At 55.8% G+C, this 16,348-nt stretch overlaps 2 protein-coding genes across 9 annotated transcripts; one reads left to right on the top strand and one right to left on the bottom strand.

The window, feature by feature from the left end:
- The first annotated feature begins 150 nt into the window (after positions 1–150).
- Acd (ACD shelterin complex subunit and telomerase recruitment factor) lies at positions 151–3,156 on the top strand. 2 transcript variants are annotated; one of them, XM_046434640.2, is made up of 11 exons: positions 151–322; positions 397–533; positions 698–791; positions 887–963; positions 1,144–1,188; positions 1,280–1,314; positions 1,447–1,598; positions 1,677–1,773; positions 2,126–2,496; positions 2,629–2,720; positions 2,959–3,156. In XM_046434640.2, the coding sequence occupies exons 1-11, from the start codon at positions 224–226 to the stop codon at positions 3,035–3,037; spliced, it is 1,278 nt and encodes a 425-aa protein (XP_046290596.1). In that variant the 5' UTR covers positions 151–223; the 3' UTR covers positions 3,038–3,156. The 2 variants fall into 2 exon arrangements, with proteins under 2 accessions (XP_046290596.1, XP_046290597.1); XM_046434641.2 differs by lacking the exon at positions 1,280–1,314 and having other exon boundaries at positions 753–791.
- Carmil2 (capping protein regulator and myosin 1 linker 2) lies at positions 3,113–15,801 on the bottom strand. 7 transcript variants are annotated; one of them, XM_058575946.1, is made up of 39 exons: positions 15,621–15,801; positions 15,293–15,384; positions 15,149–15,199; positions 14,847–14,909; positions 14,596–14,720; positions 14,390–14,481; positions 14,115–14,185; positions 13,926–13,999; positions 13,711–13,786; positions 13,543–13,631; positions 13,327–13,421; positions 13,165–13,251; positions 12,972–13,084; positions 12,791–12,868; positions 12,589–12,665; positions 12,401–12,505; positions 12,139–12,208; positions 11,920–12,001; positions 11,734–11,830; positions 11,593–11,650; positions 11,284–11,456; positions 10,945–11,107; positions 10,764–10,865; positions 9,257–9,385; positions 9,058–9,171; positions 8,731–8,891; positions 8,553–8,640; positions 8,246–8,398; positions 8,062–8,128; positions 7,386–7,621; positions 6,477–6,577; positions 6,034–6,397; positions 5,833–5,904; positions 4,737–4,773; positions 4,304–4,375; positions 3,978–4,184; positions 3,748–3,828; positions 3,364–3,441; positions 3,113–3,276 (listed from the first exon to the last, which is right to left on the bottom strand). In XM_058575946.1, exons 1-39 carry the CDS (start codon positions 15,658–15,660, stop codon positions 3,164–3,166), a joined length of 4,146 nt encoding a protein of 1,381 aa, XP_058431929.1. In that variant the 5' UTR covers positions 15,661–15,801; the 3' UTR covers positions 3,113–3,163. The 7 variants fall into 7 exon arrangements, with proteins under 7 accessions (XP_058431929.1, XP_058431928.1, XP_046290593.1 ...); XM_058575945.1 differs by having other exon boundaries at positions 5,833–5,955; positions 11,734–11,818; positions 15,621–15,800; XM_046434637.2 differs by having other exon boundaries at positions 5,833–5,955; positions 15,621–15,799.
- Between the last annotated feature and the right edge of the window lie 547 nt (positions 15,802–16,348).

Raw genomic sequence — 16,348 nt, 5'->3', positions numbered from 1 at the left:
GAGATGTCCCGATAAGAATAACTGTACCAGGATGCAGCCCATGCAGCACAGAGCTACACACAATTTTCCAAACAAGATGCTCTACTACTCACGCGCGGCGCGCGCGTGGGCGGGGCCTCGGTTTTAGGACCCGCCCAACCTCTTCCTCTTCCGATGAGAGGCGGGGCTACGGTGTCCGCGGGAAACCCCAGTCAGCCGCCTTCTACTAGGTTCTGCTGCAGGAATGGCGGGCTTGGGGAACCTGGTCCTGCGGCCCTGGATTCGAGAGCTGATCCTGGGGTCAGAAACACTTTCAAGTCCACGAGCCGGGCAGCTGCTCAAGGTGAGCCCCTAGTCAAGGCCCAGAGCCCGGGTGGGAACCGAGGTAATGGTATTGACGCGGGTCGCTGCCGTCAGGTATTGCAGGACGCAGAGACCCCGGGCCCATCCCACGCGCCTGTTGCCCCTGACGCCGGGGCTATGCTGCTTGTGTCGGACGGGACCCACAGTGTCCGGTGCCTGGTGACGCGCGAGGCCCTGGACACCTCGGACTGGTGAGAGAGACTCCGCCGGGCTCAGGGAGGTCTGAGCCCAACCCGAGAGCAAAATATGATGTTTGAGCCCGAGGTGGGTGGGCTCTCCAGAGGAGAAGGCGAGTCCCAGGCGGATGGGGCTTGTATTCCTAAGGGCTGGTCTTTGAGGGTCGCGCTCGCCCCAGGGAGGAAAAAGAGTTCGGATTCTGTGGAGCTGAGGGTCGGCTACTGCTACTGCAGGTCTGCGGGGTCCGCATCCAGGTCGCCGAGGGCTGCACGGTGAGTGGCAAGGGAAGGATGGGAAGATAACTGAGCCTGGCTTCTCATAACAACTTCTGAGCCTGAGACTTTTACCCCCAACTCACTCCCTTCAGCCTGCAGAGTTCTACCTCCAAGTGGACCGGTTCAGCCTGCTGCCCACTGAGCAGCCTCGGGTACTGGTTACTGGTTGGTAAGTGATGCCTCCAAGGGCTGGTGGTGTAGCTTAGTAACACAGTGCTTACAATGTGTAAGATCCTGACAATCCCAGCACTCAAAAGAAAAAAAATACCTCCACCACATGCATAGGCTTTTGGTCGGGAGGGCTTGGGCCCCCAGTAACACTAACTACTTATTATCCTCTTTCCCTCAGCAACCAGGACTTGGATGTGCAGAAAAAGCTGTATGACTGCCTTGAGTGAGTCTGGGGTTGTTCTCTGGGGCCAAGTGTGGCTGGGTCAGGGGATGGCAGATCTGGAACCTGAGGCCTGTCTACTGTCTTTCTATAGGGACCACCTTTCAGAGTCCACCTGTTCCAATGCAGGTACTAGTAGGGATTGCCCAGTGACCCTAAGTAATTCCCTATGGAGTTTCCTTTCTGTCATCACTGTGCATTTTCAGTAAGTACCCCTACCACCTTATATTTCCCTTTGATTACTTGGTCTCCTGTCCGCAGGCCTAACACTGTCCCAGCTTTTGGATGAAGTGCAGGAGGACCAGCAGCATCGGGGGGCACTAGTACATCTAGCTGAGAGCTGCCTAGTGCTGACAGGCCCTTGCACAGCACCCCCACTCACCCACTGGGCTGCCTCACGCTGCAGGGCCATGGTTAGTGTCAGGCTTCCCCTGGGAGATGTCAGGGTAAGGAATTGGGCAAAGGCCAGGCTAAGAGTTCACATCCCACAGGGAGAAGCTGTGTACTCTGTCCCCAGCTTATTGCTGCACATTCCTGAAAATGACCAGCAAATTCTAAGCTCTCTGGGCTCAAGTCAGAAGGTACAAGGTAAGGAGAACTGGAGAGGTCAAAAGAAGAATCTCTAGAACCCAGGGCCCACAGTGCTGATGCACATCCCAAGAACCCCCAGACTGGTTGTGAGTTGTCCCTATCAAAACTGGCTCTGCAGGACCCATCTTTGAACCTGATCTCTAATTCTTCCTCATCCAGTTCCTCAGGGGAGATGGTGCTCAGGCCACAAGCACTCACTGCTGTCAGTAAGGTTCCCAGACTGCACAGGATGCTGTAAAAGTTTGCAGCAGTGATGGGGTGACCACAGACCCTGCAGGCCTGGCTGAGCTCTTGGGCGACTCAGCTGGTCTGAGAGGACTGTACCCATAGTGAGTCTCTTCCTTCCCAGGAACTCCTGCCTTAACCTGTCACATGCCATTGGAGGAAAGCAGTGCCAGCATCAGCCTTCTGCCTGCCCTGCCTTTGGCTGCCCCGGACCTGGTACAGAAGCACAGCTCCCAGTCCCTTCCTGCCATCTGCTCAGCCTCTGGATCCCCGCCCTTCAGTTCCCCACACCCCAGTCATACATCCAACTCCCCACTTCTGAGCTGCACTCCCAGTCTCTCGCCCTTCGACCATAACCCCAGTCCATACCAGGCCCATGTGACCAGGGCCCATAAACTTAGCCTGGAGTTCAGAGAGCTAGGGTTGCCCCACAAGAACCAGCAGTCTTTTCCAAGGACTGGAGCCAAGGGAGTCCAGGAGCCCTGCCCTGTCTGGGTGAGTATTGCCCCTCTGTAATTGAAGAATAGAATGGGAAGGGCCCTGAATAGAGCTGGGAGTTGGGTAAGCGTAGCTTTGGAAGGAATTAGGGGTCCTGTTGATACCCCCTAGACACCACACTCCTTTCAGGACCCCCCAAAGAGGCATCGTGATGGTTCCACCTTCCAATATGAGTATGAACTACCATGTGCCTCCCTCTGTGCTCAGGTCCACGCTGTCAGGTGAGTGCCTGGAGCTGCCCTTACTCTGTTATTTTATTTACTTATCCCAGATTTTTTTTCACATTTACTTACTCTGTTGTTGAGTTTTTTTGTGTTTTGCAGTGCTGGGGATGAGAACCCAGGGCCTCACACTTGCTAGGCAGATGGTCTACTTCTAGGCTATATCCCTAGCCCTGCCCCTACTCTGATGGTCACCAGTTCCAGGCAACCTTGACCTGTAGCCATGGTTTCTTCCCAGGCTCCCTCCCCAACTTGTGGCATGGGCCTTGCACTTTTTGATGGAGCCACCGCCAGAGTCTGAGCTAACTCAAGTGTGAGGAGTCATGCAGGCACATCAGAGGATATGCATGTACAGATCTGTGTCTAGGTGTGGACAAACTTATGTAGTCTGCTTCCTTCAAGTTTTTTAATAAAATAATCTCATGCGGCAAGAGAAGAGAGGATCAGGGGTTGGGGCCGCCGCCTCTTTGGTCTGTGGCTGGGGAGGGTGGGCTCCTCTCTGGGCTAGAGGGCTCTGTGGGCTGTGGGAGCAGAGGCTCGGTTCCAAGGCCAGATCCTGCAAGGGGTGAGTGGAAGAAAGAAAGCATCAGGGCTGGGCTAAGTAGTTCTGCCACTCTCCCAACTGACCCTGGCCCCCTCTTACCTAGGCTTGGGGATGGGGGTGCCTCGAGCTTTGGCCTGCGCTTGAGGACAGGGGAGCGCTGAAGCCTCAGAGGCCGTTCTAAGGAGCACAAAAAGGTTAGCTCTTTGTGCATCCCCAGCCATTTTTCCCATCTGCAGTCATGCAAGAATGCACACATACTCTAAGAAGACTACTGTCTTCAGAGCTTCCCTGTTCCCTGTGTCGTCCTACCCCTTGTAGAGGTTGTTCTTTGGGAGGTAGAGCCAGGATGTAGGAGGGCTTGTCAAACCCTTGCACCTGGCCTTCTGGCTCTTGGATTTCTCCAAGGGCCAGACCACAGAAAACCCAGGAGCCTAGCCTCCCCAATCTCCTGCACTCAAGCACACATGGAGGTGTGTCCCTCACCAGCAGGGGCCTGGAGCTGGTCCTCATGCACAGACACTGCTCGTCGCCCTGCCGAGAGAGGCCGCGGCCTCAGCTGGCCATCTGGGGGAGGCCAGGGTATCAGGATACGCTCCCAATAGTTACTCCCATTCCAGCCCTTCCCTCCCATCTTCAGGGTCTCCAGGGAGACAAGTTTCCAGCCAGGACTCCCTAGGCCCCAGCCCAGGGTTGGGGGTGGTTTGCCTGCCTACCTTCATTCCTGGGGCCCAAGCAAGGGTCCTCTGGGAGGCCCAAGCTGTCTGGGGAGGGGCTTGGGCTGGGACAAGGGGAGGGAGGTCCTGGACCATCCTGTTGGCCCCAACCACGTCCTCTGAGCTCTGCATTCAACTGCTGTCCCAGTGTCTTCCAGGTGGCAGACTCAGGCCCCTGGCCCCCTGGGCCAGGTCTGCATGAGGGGTCTGCAGGGAGAAGGTTGTCAAGACCTGGTCCAGGTCCTGGAGATGGGTCTGAGCAACGGTCTTACCCCCTCTCTTGCCTGTCCCTGCACCTCCCATAACTCAGAGTGGCCTTTACTCACCAGCAGAGACAGAGTGGGTACGTGACTTCATCGAGATGGGAGGGGTCTCCGTGGAACTGTCCATAATGTCACCTGCAAGTTGGGGCTGGGGGCTCAGACACCAGGCATTAGGGGCAAGGGAAAGAAAAAACTCTGGTCCCTCCCGCTCCCCCAGAAGAGTAACTGAGGTAACAACTATCTTTTCTTTTGTGGTACTGGGGATTGAACCCAGGGATGTTTAACCACTGAGCCACATTCCCAGGCCTTTGTATTTATTTTATTTTGAGAAAGGGCCTCACTAAATTGCTGAGGCTGGCTTTGAATTTTCAATCTTCCTGCTTCAGCCTCCCATGCCACTGGGCAGGCATGTGCCACTGTGCCCAGTGAGGTAGGGACTATCTCTAAGGATACCTCCCTGCCCCTAATATACTACCTTACCCAGATTCCCACTTACCATCTGAGCCAGCTTTCTTGATCTCACCATCTTTGCTCTGTAGGAAACAAGATAGTCACACCCCAGCCCTGCCCCTCTCACCCTAGCCTTGTCCATTTATTCATTCTTATTCTTATCACCCAGCCATAGAACATGGCAAACCCACCCCCAGCCCCCTGAGAGCTCACAGTCTGGGATGACAGGTAGTTGGCACATCAAAATATGCATGCACATTTGTAGACACATAATGTTATTTCTTAATTCTGTGGTACTTGTCACACTTTGTTTCTAAATGGAGGCTGGGTCTCACTTTATACCATGTTCTTTCTGAAAAGCTATTAAGTAGATGGTACATAGGGTTGTGTGTGTGTGCATGCGGGGGTGGGGGGTGGGGTTCAAACCCAGAATTTTACACATACTAGACAAGTGTTCTACCACTGAGTTACATCCCCTAGCCTTTTAAACTTTGAGACAGGGTCTTACTAAATTGCTTAGGTTGGCATTAAACTTGGAGTCCTTTTGCCTTAGCCTCCCCAAATAGCTGGGATTATAGGCTTGGGCTACCACACCCAGCAGGATGGACTGTGGTTCTTAAGAGGGACTATGATTAAAAAATGACATTAGCAAGGCAGCCAAGGAAGGAAATACAGGAATGGCTGAGGAGGAACCTGGTGTAACCCATGATGAGACTGGATGTGAAGCAGGGAGGAGTCATGCTGTGGAACACCTGAGGAGGCTCATTCCCCAAAGGAGGAGAGCAGTGAGGCCTATGGTGGCCAAGGCTCTATAGGACCATGTAGCAGGATTAGGAGTTTGGACAAGGTCTTAAGGGGAAGTCCCGTGGCTGTTTCAAGTATAGGTAACAGGGTCTGATTTCTGTTAGATCTGCAGAGGAAGTACTTTCTTAGGTCCTAGAAAAGATCAGTATCCTGGGCCAGGTCAGAAGCCAGAAGGGAATAAAGTTAAGTCTGAGACTATTTTGAGAGGGAAGGGAGTTGAACTGAAAATTAAATTTGTGTGTGTCATAAGTCTCCTCCCCCTTGGTCACATATGTCACCCACAGATTGCCACATGTCTTCTGCCCCCTCACTTCACACTCATGACCTCCCCAACTCACTTGCTTCCTCTTGCCTTCGGCACCCCCACTGCCTCGGCTTACGCCGATCCTCTGCAGCATCACTTGTACCCGCTGTTCAAAGGATGGGGCCAATTCTGTGTCTCCCCGCTCCAAGGGCCTCCGCTGGGACAGAGATAAGTAAGGAGAGAACCCACTGCCCTCAGTTCCAGAAGAGTCCTTGTCCCTGTCACCAGGCCTCACCTTATCAGGTCTGGCACCCAGTGTTGCCTCCTCCTCCTCAGCAGGCAGCAGTATCATCGAGTAGGCCTTGCTCTCCCGTGTGTAGCGAGGTCGGCTCCTGCGGGCAGTGTCAGGGCTGCTGGTGCCTCCCTCAACCCCACCAGGATCTTCACCACGCCCAGGCCGCACTGGTGTCCGCAGCAAATCTCCAAGTGTGGATTTCCGGGTACGGGCTGCTGCCCCAGGGCTGGTCTCTAGATCAGGCCGGGGACCCCGTGTTGAACGAGGCTTCTTAAAGGCAAAGAGAGTGCCCAGCTTCTTTCGAAGTGTACGGGGGACAGGAGTGGGACCCCCCTCAGTGGCCAGGTCCTCCTCGGGGGCCCAGCTGTGGGGATAACCAGCAGTAAGTGCAGAAGCCCATGGGCAGCACCCCCCTCCCACCCTCAGCAATGCCCCTGGCTCACAGACGATCCTGCTGGATCAGCCTTTTGGAGAAGAATTCCTCCACACCCTCATCCACGCGGGCACTGAGCCCATTCCCTTCCTGTGGTAGGGCTGGAGGCACCTGGGGGATACCATGAGGTCAGGGGTCAGGGCTGGGTGAACTTGTGTCTTCTCTCTCCAGTGTAGCTGTTGACCCTGGTAACACTAGGAGCTGGGGTAGCCTTAGCTGACACCAGACCCTCCACTGTCCAGTGTTGGGCAGGAGTGCTCCCTCTAACTGCTGCCCCAGCCCCCCAGCCCACACCAGTTCTTGTCCAAGTATCTCATTCCCTGAAACACCAGGCCACCAGTAGGCTACAACCCTCCTACCCCGCGGGGGTCACATACTCCTGCTTAGCACCCACTGTTCCCAACAGTTCCTGCAGTACCCCCACCCCCACCCCGGCCTGCTGCCGGCTTAGTGGCGCCGGCTGCTGCGTCAGACCCTCGGGCGGGCGGGGGGGGGGGGGGGGGGGGCCTCAGGCCAGCTTCTGCCTTCTGCTGGTACCCAGCCCATGCATGCATCTCCCCTGTTATATACTGACCGGTCTCGCAGGAGTCGCAGGATTGTCCCCGCGGCTCGGCTGCCTAGCACCTATCAGTAACACCCGGGGAAAGAGGGCAAGACGGACACCCTCCCTCACACATCCACCCATGCAGCGGGCCACTCTGAGGCGCATCCCACATGAAACCCACACACCAGTGGCCTCTCAGGCATGGCCTGGGGTAGCGGGTGGCCGGGAAGAAGCCAGGACGCGACCGAGGACTTACGACCAGGTGGCCTTGGGCCCCCACAACCCGACTCCCTGCCAGCCCTCACCCGTGAGGAGCCATCAGGCCACTTATGACCCTTAGGTCTAAAAGCTCCTGAGTGGGGGAAGGGCGCTCACCTGGGGGCCCCCCGGCGGGGGGCGATGGTGGTGCTGGCGGCGTGGCCTTGGCCGGGCCAGAGTCGGATGGCGCAGGGGTTGTCCGGCGGGTGGCAGGTCCATGCGAGGCAGCGGGCCGGCTGGGGGTCCGGGGGCGGCAGGGCTTGGAGAGCCACGCGCGGACGGCCCCGCCTGCGGCTCCGCATCTTCCCCAGGAGCCGCCAGCTCGGGCTCCCGCTCCGCTTCCTCAGCAGCACCTGAGGTGAGAGCACCAGAAGAGCAAGGAGCAGGAGTCCGAGGAGGTGGCGGCGGAGGCGCTAGGGCGGCGGGGGACCCGCCCAGGGCGCGGGGAGGGGCCCGGCTACGCCGCCAGCCCCTCCCCCGCCGCCACTGTCCGTGGTGCTGAGCGCGGCCCCGAGTGCGCGGCTCCGCACCATCATCAAGAACGCATGTTCTCGGGGTAGGGAACAGGCAGGGAAGGCTAGGGAGCCGGTGTTCTGGCCCAGATCTGCTCAAATCTCACTCCGTGCTGACCTCAGCTTTGCAGGTTGCACAGGGTCTTGGCCTGGCCCAGGCAAGGGTTAGAAAGTACTGGAAACAGGACTGAATGAGCGTCAAGGTGTCCAGGTCCCCAGGTCTAATGGAGTGAGTTTCAGCCCGCTTGAGTAAACTCTCCTTCCCCAAGACCTTGACTTACGGTGACCAGAGGGAACCAGGTGAAAACAGTGACTGGGCTCAAGCCATTTTCCTGATGGACAGTCATCCTGGTGAGGAGGGCACAACTTCAGGCTAGGGGCACAACTCCAGAAAAACTGTTTCCATATCCCAAAGCAAGATGGAAAGATTTTGAGTTCAAGGCCTAGAATTTTGAGACTGCTTACCTTCTCCTCCTCCTCCTCTTCCACTTCCTTCTCTTCCTCAGGGAAGAAAAGACATTCCAATTCCCCAGGTCTGAGGGAGCAGGATTCACCTCCATCCAGTGCTGGTAGGGCTGGGGGCATTGCTACTGGTGCCTGCTCAGCAAGATTCTCTACCTGTAATATCAGACAACCTAGAGATGGACAGTGCTAAGGGAACTCTGAAGTAGCCCTGGACTACATGACCCCAAAGGATATTACAAAGCCCCTGCTAGGTGGATGGCCAGGTCACAGCATGTGTACATGTGCAAATATGTACACAACTCCTCACCAGCCGATCCCGGGCTGCACTTAGACCGGCCAGAGCCTGAGTCACAATGCTCTCTGCCAGGGTCCTGGTGACTGATAGCCGCATATCCCTATGGGCAGAAAAGGGTGAGGGTTAGTGTGCTGGCTCTGCTCAGCCTTACCCAACTCAGCCCCACCCAACTCAGCCCCACCCTGCTTACCTGAGCCTAGTGAAGATATCTTGCAGCAGCTGTTCTGGAAGCAGTTCTGGGAGGCCCTTTGAGCCTACAAGGACCCCTTCTAGCTGCTCCCTCCAGCCAGGTCCCTGCAGCATTTGTGGGCAGAGGCTCCTTGTTGTGTCCAAGGTGGCCTGAGTGAAGTTCTGGACAAAGGTCCAAGTATGATGAGGGTGTAGCTAGGACCCATGTCCCTTGGCTTGAGGCTGTGACTCTTACAAATCCCTCATTGACTCAATTGATACCACTGTCAGGTCTATAGGATGAGGATATGCATATGGAGGTAGAGCTGGTGCAGGAGTACCATCTCACCTGGATGTCCTGGTGGCAGAGTTTGCCCACCTGTCCCAAGAGGCTCTCTAGCTTCTGCTGCAGCTGCCAGTGATGGCTTGGGGAATTCCCAGCTTCATCCAAAATGGGGAGTATCTGAGGACCAAAGAATAGAAGGAGTTACAAGTTGACATATGACTAAGAGGGGAAAGGTCCTTATAATGGGAAGGGGAGTGCTCACGCTGAGAGAGAAGTTGGCGTTTTGGATGGCATCCTCAGCTTGGTGCACAGCAGCTTCACCCTGGGGCCCAGCCCCACAGCCCAACAGCTCCATGTGCTCCTGCACCGACTGACACAGTTCGTTCACTTCCTGGGGGCATTAGGGATAAGTCCAGGCCTAGTCCCCTCCCAGTCCCCCAGGCCTGCCTACATCCCTCCCAGGATCTCTAAAACTACATAATCAGGCCAGCTGCTTAGGAATCCTGTTTAAGGAAGAGAGCAGTGTCTCTTCCTTTGGGCCATTTTAGGGACTCAATGCTTCCTAAGTGCCCAGAACAGGAAGGAAAGAAGTTGTGAGTCATTCTGTGTTGTAGAAGCTCAGTCTGTCCACCATCCACCTAGACAGAGCATGGATGGATGAGTGGGTTGGGGGCTGGGGGAGAGACGATAGTGAGAAGTCATGGAGGAGGGACTGGGGAAGCAAGGGATATTTTTTTCTAAATATTCATCTTTTTTTAGTTGTAGTTGGACACAATACCTTTATTTTACTTATTTATTTTTATGTGGTACTAAGGATCAAACCCAGGACCTTGCACATGTTAGGCAAGCACTCTACCACTGAACTTCAACCCAAGCCCCGCAAGGGATATCTCGTGTTGAGGTGAGGAGTACATTTTGTTGTTGCTGCTTTGGTTTTGTTTTTGTTGTTGTTGTACTGAGGCTTGAACCCAGGGCCTTGCACATGAAAGGCAAGAGTTCTATTACTGAGCTATATTCCCAGACATTTTTGGTTTTTATTTTGAGACAGGGTCTCACCAAGTTGCCTGGGCTGGCCTTGAGCTTGCATTTTCTGCCTCAGCCTCCCAAGAAGCTGGGATTACAGGGGTGCACTGCTGCACCTAACTGAGCAGTGCATGTTTAAGAACTGGTCCAGAGTCAGGACCAAGGAGGACTGTGAGGGCTCCAATGTGGCCAGGAGGAAACTGGATGGATCTGGAAGGACACTTAAATCTCTGTCCACAGCACTTTGGTGGTAGTGGGCACCAAGGAAATTGGGCCCCAGGTTAGAGAATTGGGCTTTGGAGAGATGAGATCACTTGAATGTGTGTAGCATGCAGCCACCATAGGATGTTGGATCAAGATGTCTGAAGCTTAGGATTGGGAATGCAAAGGTAGAGATGTCTTGAAAAGTCTAAGTAGTGGAGGGATGAAGCCAGAGATGGAGCTGCTGGGTTTGGCCACAGAGGTGAGTGGAGAAAGGAGGAGAGTGCTGTTGAGTGGAAAATCAGAGATGAGGCTCCAGGAAGTGAGGGAAGATTTTAAAATACTTCCTGTTTTCAACAGGAAAATCTGTTTACATACTTAAATTAGGGGTGTTATTTGGAAACCTATTTCAGTAGTGGCTGGCTGTCTCTAGACCAAGGAGAGGAAATTTTCTGAGAGAGCAGAACTCTGGCACCTTGGCCCCAGGAAAGTCATACCCTCAGACTTATGGAGGCTTACTCAAGGTTGGGGCAGGCAACACTGACCTGTTCTGAGCGATCTGAGACCAGACCCAGTGGCTGAAGGCAGGATGCATGGTCAGAAGAGACAGGATTTGCCCGGTTGTTTCTCAAGAGACAGGTTTGGATCTGGGAGAAAGAGATATTTAGAAATGGCAGGGGACAGAACCATTATGTGGAGAAGCACAGGGGAGGAGGGAACCCCCACCTGGTGGACTGCACGGGCAGTTAGTTCCGGGCGGCTACGCTGTGCCTGAGCCACATCATTCAGTGGCAGAGGCATGTTCTTCAGGCTGTGGTTCTGCTGCAGGGCCTGGGCCACATCCAGCAAGCCCAGAGCAGATGTTTGGTTCCGGTCCCATATCACAGACCTGGGCCAGGCTGGACTTCAGTTGGGAGCAGAGCCCCACAAGGCCACACCCAACTCACAGGCCTTGCCCATTCACCCACTGGTCTGCTCCTTCAGCCCTGCCATTTAGCTCAGCACTCTGCTTCTTGCCACACCCTCCTACCCTAATGGTCCCACCCCTAAGATGACCCTGCCCACCGGAGCCTTGTGTTGATTCGTAGTGCCTTGGCCAGCATCTTGGCGCCTGTATCCCCCATGGCATTTCCGCTGATATCCAGTGATGTCAGGTTAGGATTGGTGCCCAGGGCCCGCAGCAGGACACTGGCACCTAGCTTTAGCCTTGACTCAGCCACAGACAGAGACTGCAGAGGCTAGGGTTAAAAGAAAGCTATTGATATTGGAGTTAAGTGATTAGCAATGGGAGTAGACCACAGGGTCTGAGGAAGCAAGAAAGAAGGGTCAAAGGGGTCTATTGCCCGAGGACTTTGCAAGGTCCTGTGAACTCACACAGTCGTCATCCTGCATAAGCTGGACAATCCGGTGCAGGACGTCATCCAGGGTCTCCCTGTGGACACAGATGCTGTTTGGTCAGGGGCCTAAGGCAGTGGGGTGCTGTCTGGGATAGCCAGGGATGGGAGGTAAGCTCACTTGCACCGGACATTGAAGTTCCTTCCAAGCGCCACATGTCTTAAGGATCGGCTCCTCCCAATGGCCAGCACCAGAGTCACCATGTCTGAGCCGAAACCTGGGGGGTAACTAGAGTCATACACAGGGGGATGCTGTGGGGGCAGGGTGGGGTGGATGATGAGAGGATGTGTTCCCCAGCAGCCTCACCGTTATCAGCCAGATCCAAGGAGCTCACAGCACTGACATCACACACTAAGTCTTGTATCACCTGGGCACCAGCCGAGCGCAGCTGGAAGTACAAAGTGGGATGCTCAGGCCACTTAGGCCACAGTGGAGAGGACAGGTGGCCAACAGCCCCATTCTTCCCCTCTCCCAGTCCCATTCCTGGTGTGTCTGTGCCTCTCACACCTAGAGCAGCATGCTCACCTCACAAGCGCTGAGGTCCAGATGCAGGTCATGAATGTGCATATTGAGTGCCAGGCCATCTAAAAGGGCTCTGGGAAAGGATGGATGTCACAGGGGATAGCTGGAGTTGGGAAAGGTGGCCCCAGGAATCAAACCAATACCAAGAAGTCAGGATCAGACGTGGGGAAAGTTGTGGGTGCTTTAGGAGCAGGGTGAGACACCAGAGAACTGGTTACGGGATTGCTGAACACATGAGGACATGAGGGTGTGCAGAGAAACTGACCTGAGAGCATCAGGTGGCAGCTTGCAGCCCGCCAGGCCCAGGTGCCGCAGTGTCCCAGCACGGCTAAGGAAGAGCTGCAGTGCGGCAGGCGCGGCCCGGGACTTCCTGGGGTGGAAAGCAGGAGAAGTAAGCTTCAGGGGCAAGGAGGCCTCTAGCAGCCTCTTCCTGCTCCCACCTGTCCCCCTTACGTGCGGGAGAAGACATTCCTTGAAGCATCGAGGTAGTTGAGGTTGGAGCAGCAGCCTCGGGACAGCGCTGCAAAGAGCTGTGGGAGGGGGACATTGGTTACAGGTTGGAAGACGATGGCCTGACCACCCCAACCCGCTCTTCAGTCTACCCTGCTTGGGCAATCAGGCCCCACCAATCATCCCCTCATGACCACCCTCTCACAGTGTCCAGGGCAGCATCAGTGCCTGCGAGATTCAGGAACGTCAGAACATTAGGACGACGCAGGAAACTATAGAGGCCCTGGTGGAAGGATGGTAGCCAGAGAGTCAGGGATCATCTACCTGGTGCTTCCTGATATCCCACTGCCTGCAGCAACCCTAATCTCTTGATTACAGACACTCACCCCATTGTCGTCAGAGGCCCCCAGGGCCCCAGGATTTCCAGAGAGGTCCAAGTGGGTCAAGGCAGAATCAAAGTCGGCATTGATGGCCAGTGCCCTGCCCAGAGCCCTCATTCCTGGAGAGGGTGAAAGGGGTGATCCATCAATCAGGCAAATGCCCCTTCCCTTCTCCCACCCGACTGGCCACCCCACCCACCTCGCTGTGTCAGTCCTGTCTGTGCTAGGCTGAGTTTCTTCAGGGCTCCTGGACGATGCTCTAGGTGTCTACTGAGTGCAGCCATGCCTGGGGATGGGACAATGTTGTGAGACTTACCTCCTCCAGCCTCTTGCCCCAGGGCTACCCCAGGCTCAGCCATACCTCTGTCATCCAGCAGGTTCCCTGCCAAGCTGAGTTCCTGAAGTCCAGAGCTTGAATGTCCTGCCAGTGCCTGGGCTAGTCGCCGGACAAAGTCTCTGAGGACCAAGACCCCAGGCATGAGACTTAGACCCTAGATTCCCAACCATTCACCAGGCCACTAGCCCCCCAGTCCCAAGTCCTGGATTTCCCTCCCCAAACCCTACCCTGTCCCCTTACCCTCTTAGGCCACAGGTCTCCAGTACTAGCTCTTCCAAGTGGGACGACTGACTCATCATGTGCAGAATCTGTTCTGAGACCTCGAGGCTCTGATACCAGAGGATAATGGCTCAGGAGACTGCACCTGGATCCCCACACCCTTGGCCCCTCCCTGCCCTACACCCTCACCAGCTTCATGTCCACACAGGAGAGGCACCGGAACCATAGGTTGTAAGACAGGGCAGCTACACTCAAGGCCAAGTCCCTGGAGGGAGCAGGCAGAGACAGAACTCAGGGCTTTCTGGCCAGATTCTAGGCCCAGCAACCCCTCCATGGAGAGGCAGAGGCCCGGGAATGTGGCTCCTAGAATCCTCCACCCCTTCCAATCCTAGCAGGCCCCGCACCGGCTGCCAAGGTGGCTGAAGTCTCCTAGGTTGAAATGGCGGCAACCCTGACGATGATAGATGGTGTCCACATCCTGGATGGGAAGAAAGTGTCTACAAACAGCTTCAGGTCACAAAGGGTAGGGAGGGTCTCAGCATACATGGAGGACCAGATGCCTCTAGAGCCCCCAGAGAGGGCTCTACCCTCACCCACTGAATCTCCTCTTGGAAAGGAAAGCCATTGTAGTCACACAGAGCCTCGTAGGTCTCCAAGAAGCCACCTGGGGAGGTAGGTGCCAGGGGTATGATAGAGGAAAGGAGAGAGACAGAGGTCAGAGATGGAGGAAGATCAGATCCAGGTGGGGTGGTGGCTGTGACCCAACCCAAGTGGTTCTGTTCAGTTGGGAGTCCCCCAACTCCAGGGATCTGGGGCTAATAGGTAGGGGGAGACTGGAAGGTCTATGTGGCCCTGCCTTGGCCCTCACCACAGGGACTGCCAGGTGCAGTGGACTCTGCGGAGCTGCTTCTCTCCAATCGAGCCAGTATGGAGGGGGGTGTGGGCTTCCGGAATAGCTTCCTGGGAAGGGGATAAAGGAGAAGAGGCAAGGGACTTCTAGTCCCTGAGAGGTGCCCATCCAGAGTATCTCCTGCTGCCCTCATTCGGACCTTTGCAGTAGTTTTCCAGACTCACCCAAGGGTGGAGCGAGGGAAGACCTTCTTGATGGCTGCAGCCACATGCTTGGCCATCTGTTCCAGGGCAGCTACACCAGGAAACTCCAGGACCAGCTCAGGCAATGATTCCAGCTCAAAGGTGGCCTGGGGAGGGAGGGTAGGACTGCTGGGCCCCAGCTCCATGTGTGGGAGCAGGTTTCCCTTCCAGAACTCCATGTGTAGGGAGTGAAGACTAGGCTGCAGGCCCAGGTGGGGTACCAGACGTCTTACCTGAGGAGGTGTCTCTTGAAGTGCCATGGCCTGGACCTCCAGGTAGCTGAATGTACAATCCACCTAGGGGGTGCTTGGATCAGCTGGGACCAAGCCCTGAGCTCACCCTCATGGGAGCCCAGCTTTTTGAGCAGCCTGGAGCCCAGAGCTAAACTTGTACAGACTGTCCTCTTTTTTTGCTGCTTGGAGCCTAGTGCTGGAAAGCCTGAGACCATAGGGCAAAGACAACTCTGCAGAAGCAGCCCCTAGCCAAGGAAGCTTCTGGAGGAAAAGTGGGGTAGGGGCCAGGCCCTGGGACTCACCCTCAGTGGGAGGCAGGTGTGGAGCAGGTAGGCCCTCCATCGCAGCAGTGCCTGGGGGAAGACAGAATTTGATTCTCTAGGCAGAGCAAGAAGTTTTTTGCTGGGCCCTAGCGCTTTCCCAGGCTCTATTCCTTCCCACCATACCAGGATATGACTTCGTTCCCCGCTCTCCTGCGGTAGCCAGGTTTTCAGGAGCAGCTCAGCCTCCTTGGGCCACAGGAATCTGGTGATCTCGCCTGTGGAAGGACAGTGCTGGGTTACTTTGGTCATGCTGTCAAAGCTCCTCGCACCCATGGTTGAAGCCAGGCTGGACGCTAAGGGCTCATCTACTAGGCAGTCAGCAAGAAGTGGAGTGGATGCAGGGACGCTCCGGAGGTGCACAGTCCTCTGGGGTGCTGGTGGTGGTGGTGGCTTTGGTTTGGGGCCACGCTGCCTCTTCTGGGCCCAGTGGACAGGAAGGACCAGCACTTACCTCGCAGCTCACAAGATATGCCGTCGGGGGTCTGGGCCATGGGGCCAGGCCAGCCTGGCGACCCAGCGAGCTCGGGCGGGAAAGAGCGGCCAGAGGAGAACACACAGGAAGCGCAGGCCCAAAACGGCACTGCAGCCACCTGTTCCTCCCGCAGCGGAAGGTACGCGCCGCTTCCTGCCAAGCCGCCCCCAGCCCGGCCCCTCCCCGCGGGCTGAGGCTCGCCCCGATTGGGGATTGTCGGGTGTGAGGGCGAGTTCCAGCTGCCCACCAGTCCTGTCACTCAGGAGCCTCTCCGCCAGAGTACACACACGGGTGGCAGTGGTGTGACGGAGATTCGCGCTTGTCCCGTGCCGTCTGCGGTTCCCCGCGCCCTACTTCCACCCCGCTCTGCAGTCCCTGTTCGAACACGAGGAGGCGCTGCCGCCCGGGGATCCCTATGGCACATCCTAGTTGGTTCCCTCCAAAGTCCAGACTGGGGAGTCGTGTTGCTCTGAACCTGGGGTATGTGACTCCCGCGGAATCCATGAACTTTTGAAGGGATAGAGGAAAAAAAAAAAAAAAAAAGGCCAGATGAGCCCAGACCCCTTCTCTGCCCAGCACGGTGACCCACGCCTGTAATCCCAGCGACTTTGAACGCTGCAGGAGGATAGAGAAAGTTCGAGGTCAGCTTCAGCAATTTAACGAGACCCTGTCTCATTTAAAAAATTTTTAAAAAATTTTAAAAAAGT

Source organism: Marmota monax, unplaced genomic scaffold, assembly GCF_021218885.2.
Source record: "Marmota monax isolate L192 unplaced genomic scaffold, Marmota_monax_Labrador192_F-V1.1 WCK01_AAM20220418_F8-fsc00024, whole genome shotgun sequence".
Taxonomy (NCBI): Eukaryota; Metazoa; Chordata; class Mammalia; order Rodentia; family Sciuridae; genus Marmota; species Marmota monax.
The sequence above is the reverse complement of the archived record's forward strand: the minus strand, read 5'-3'. Positions and strand labels throughout refer to the sequence as shown.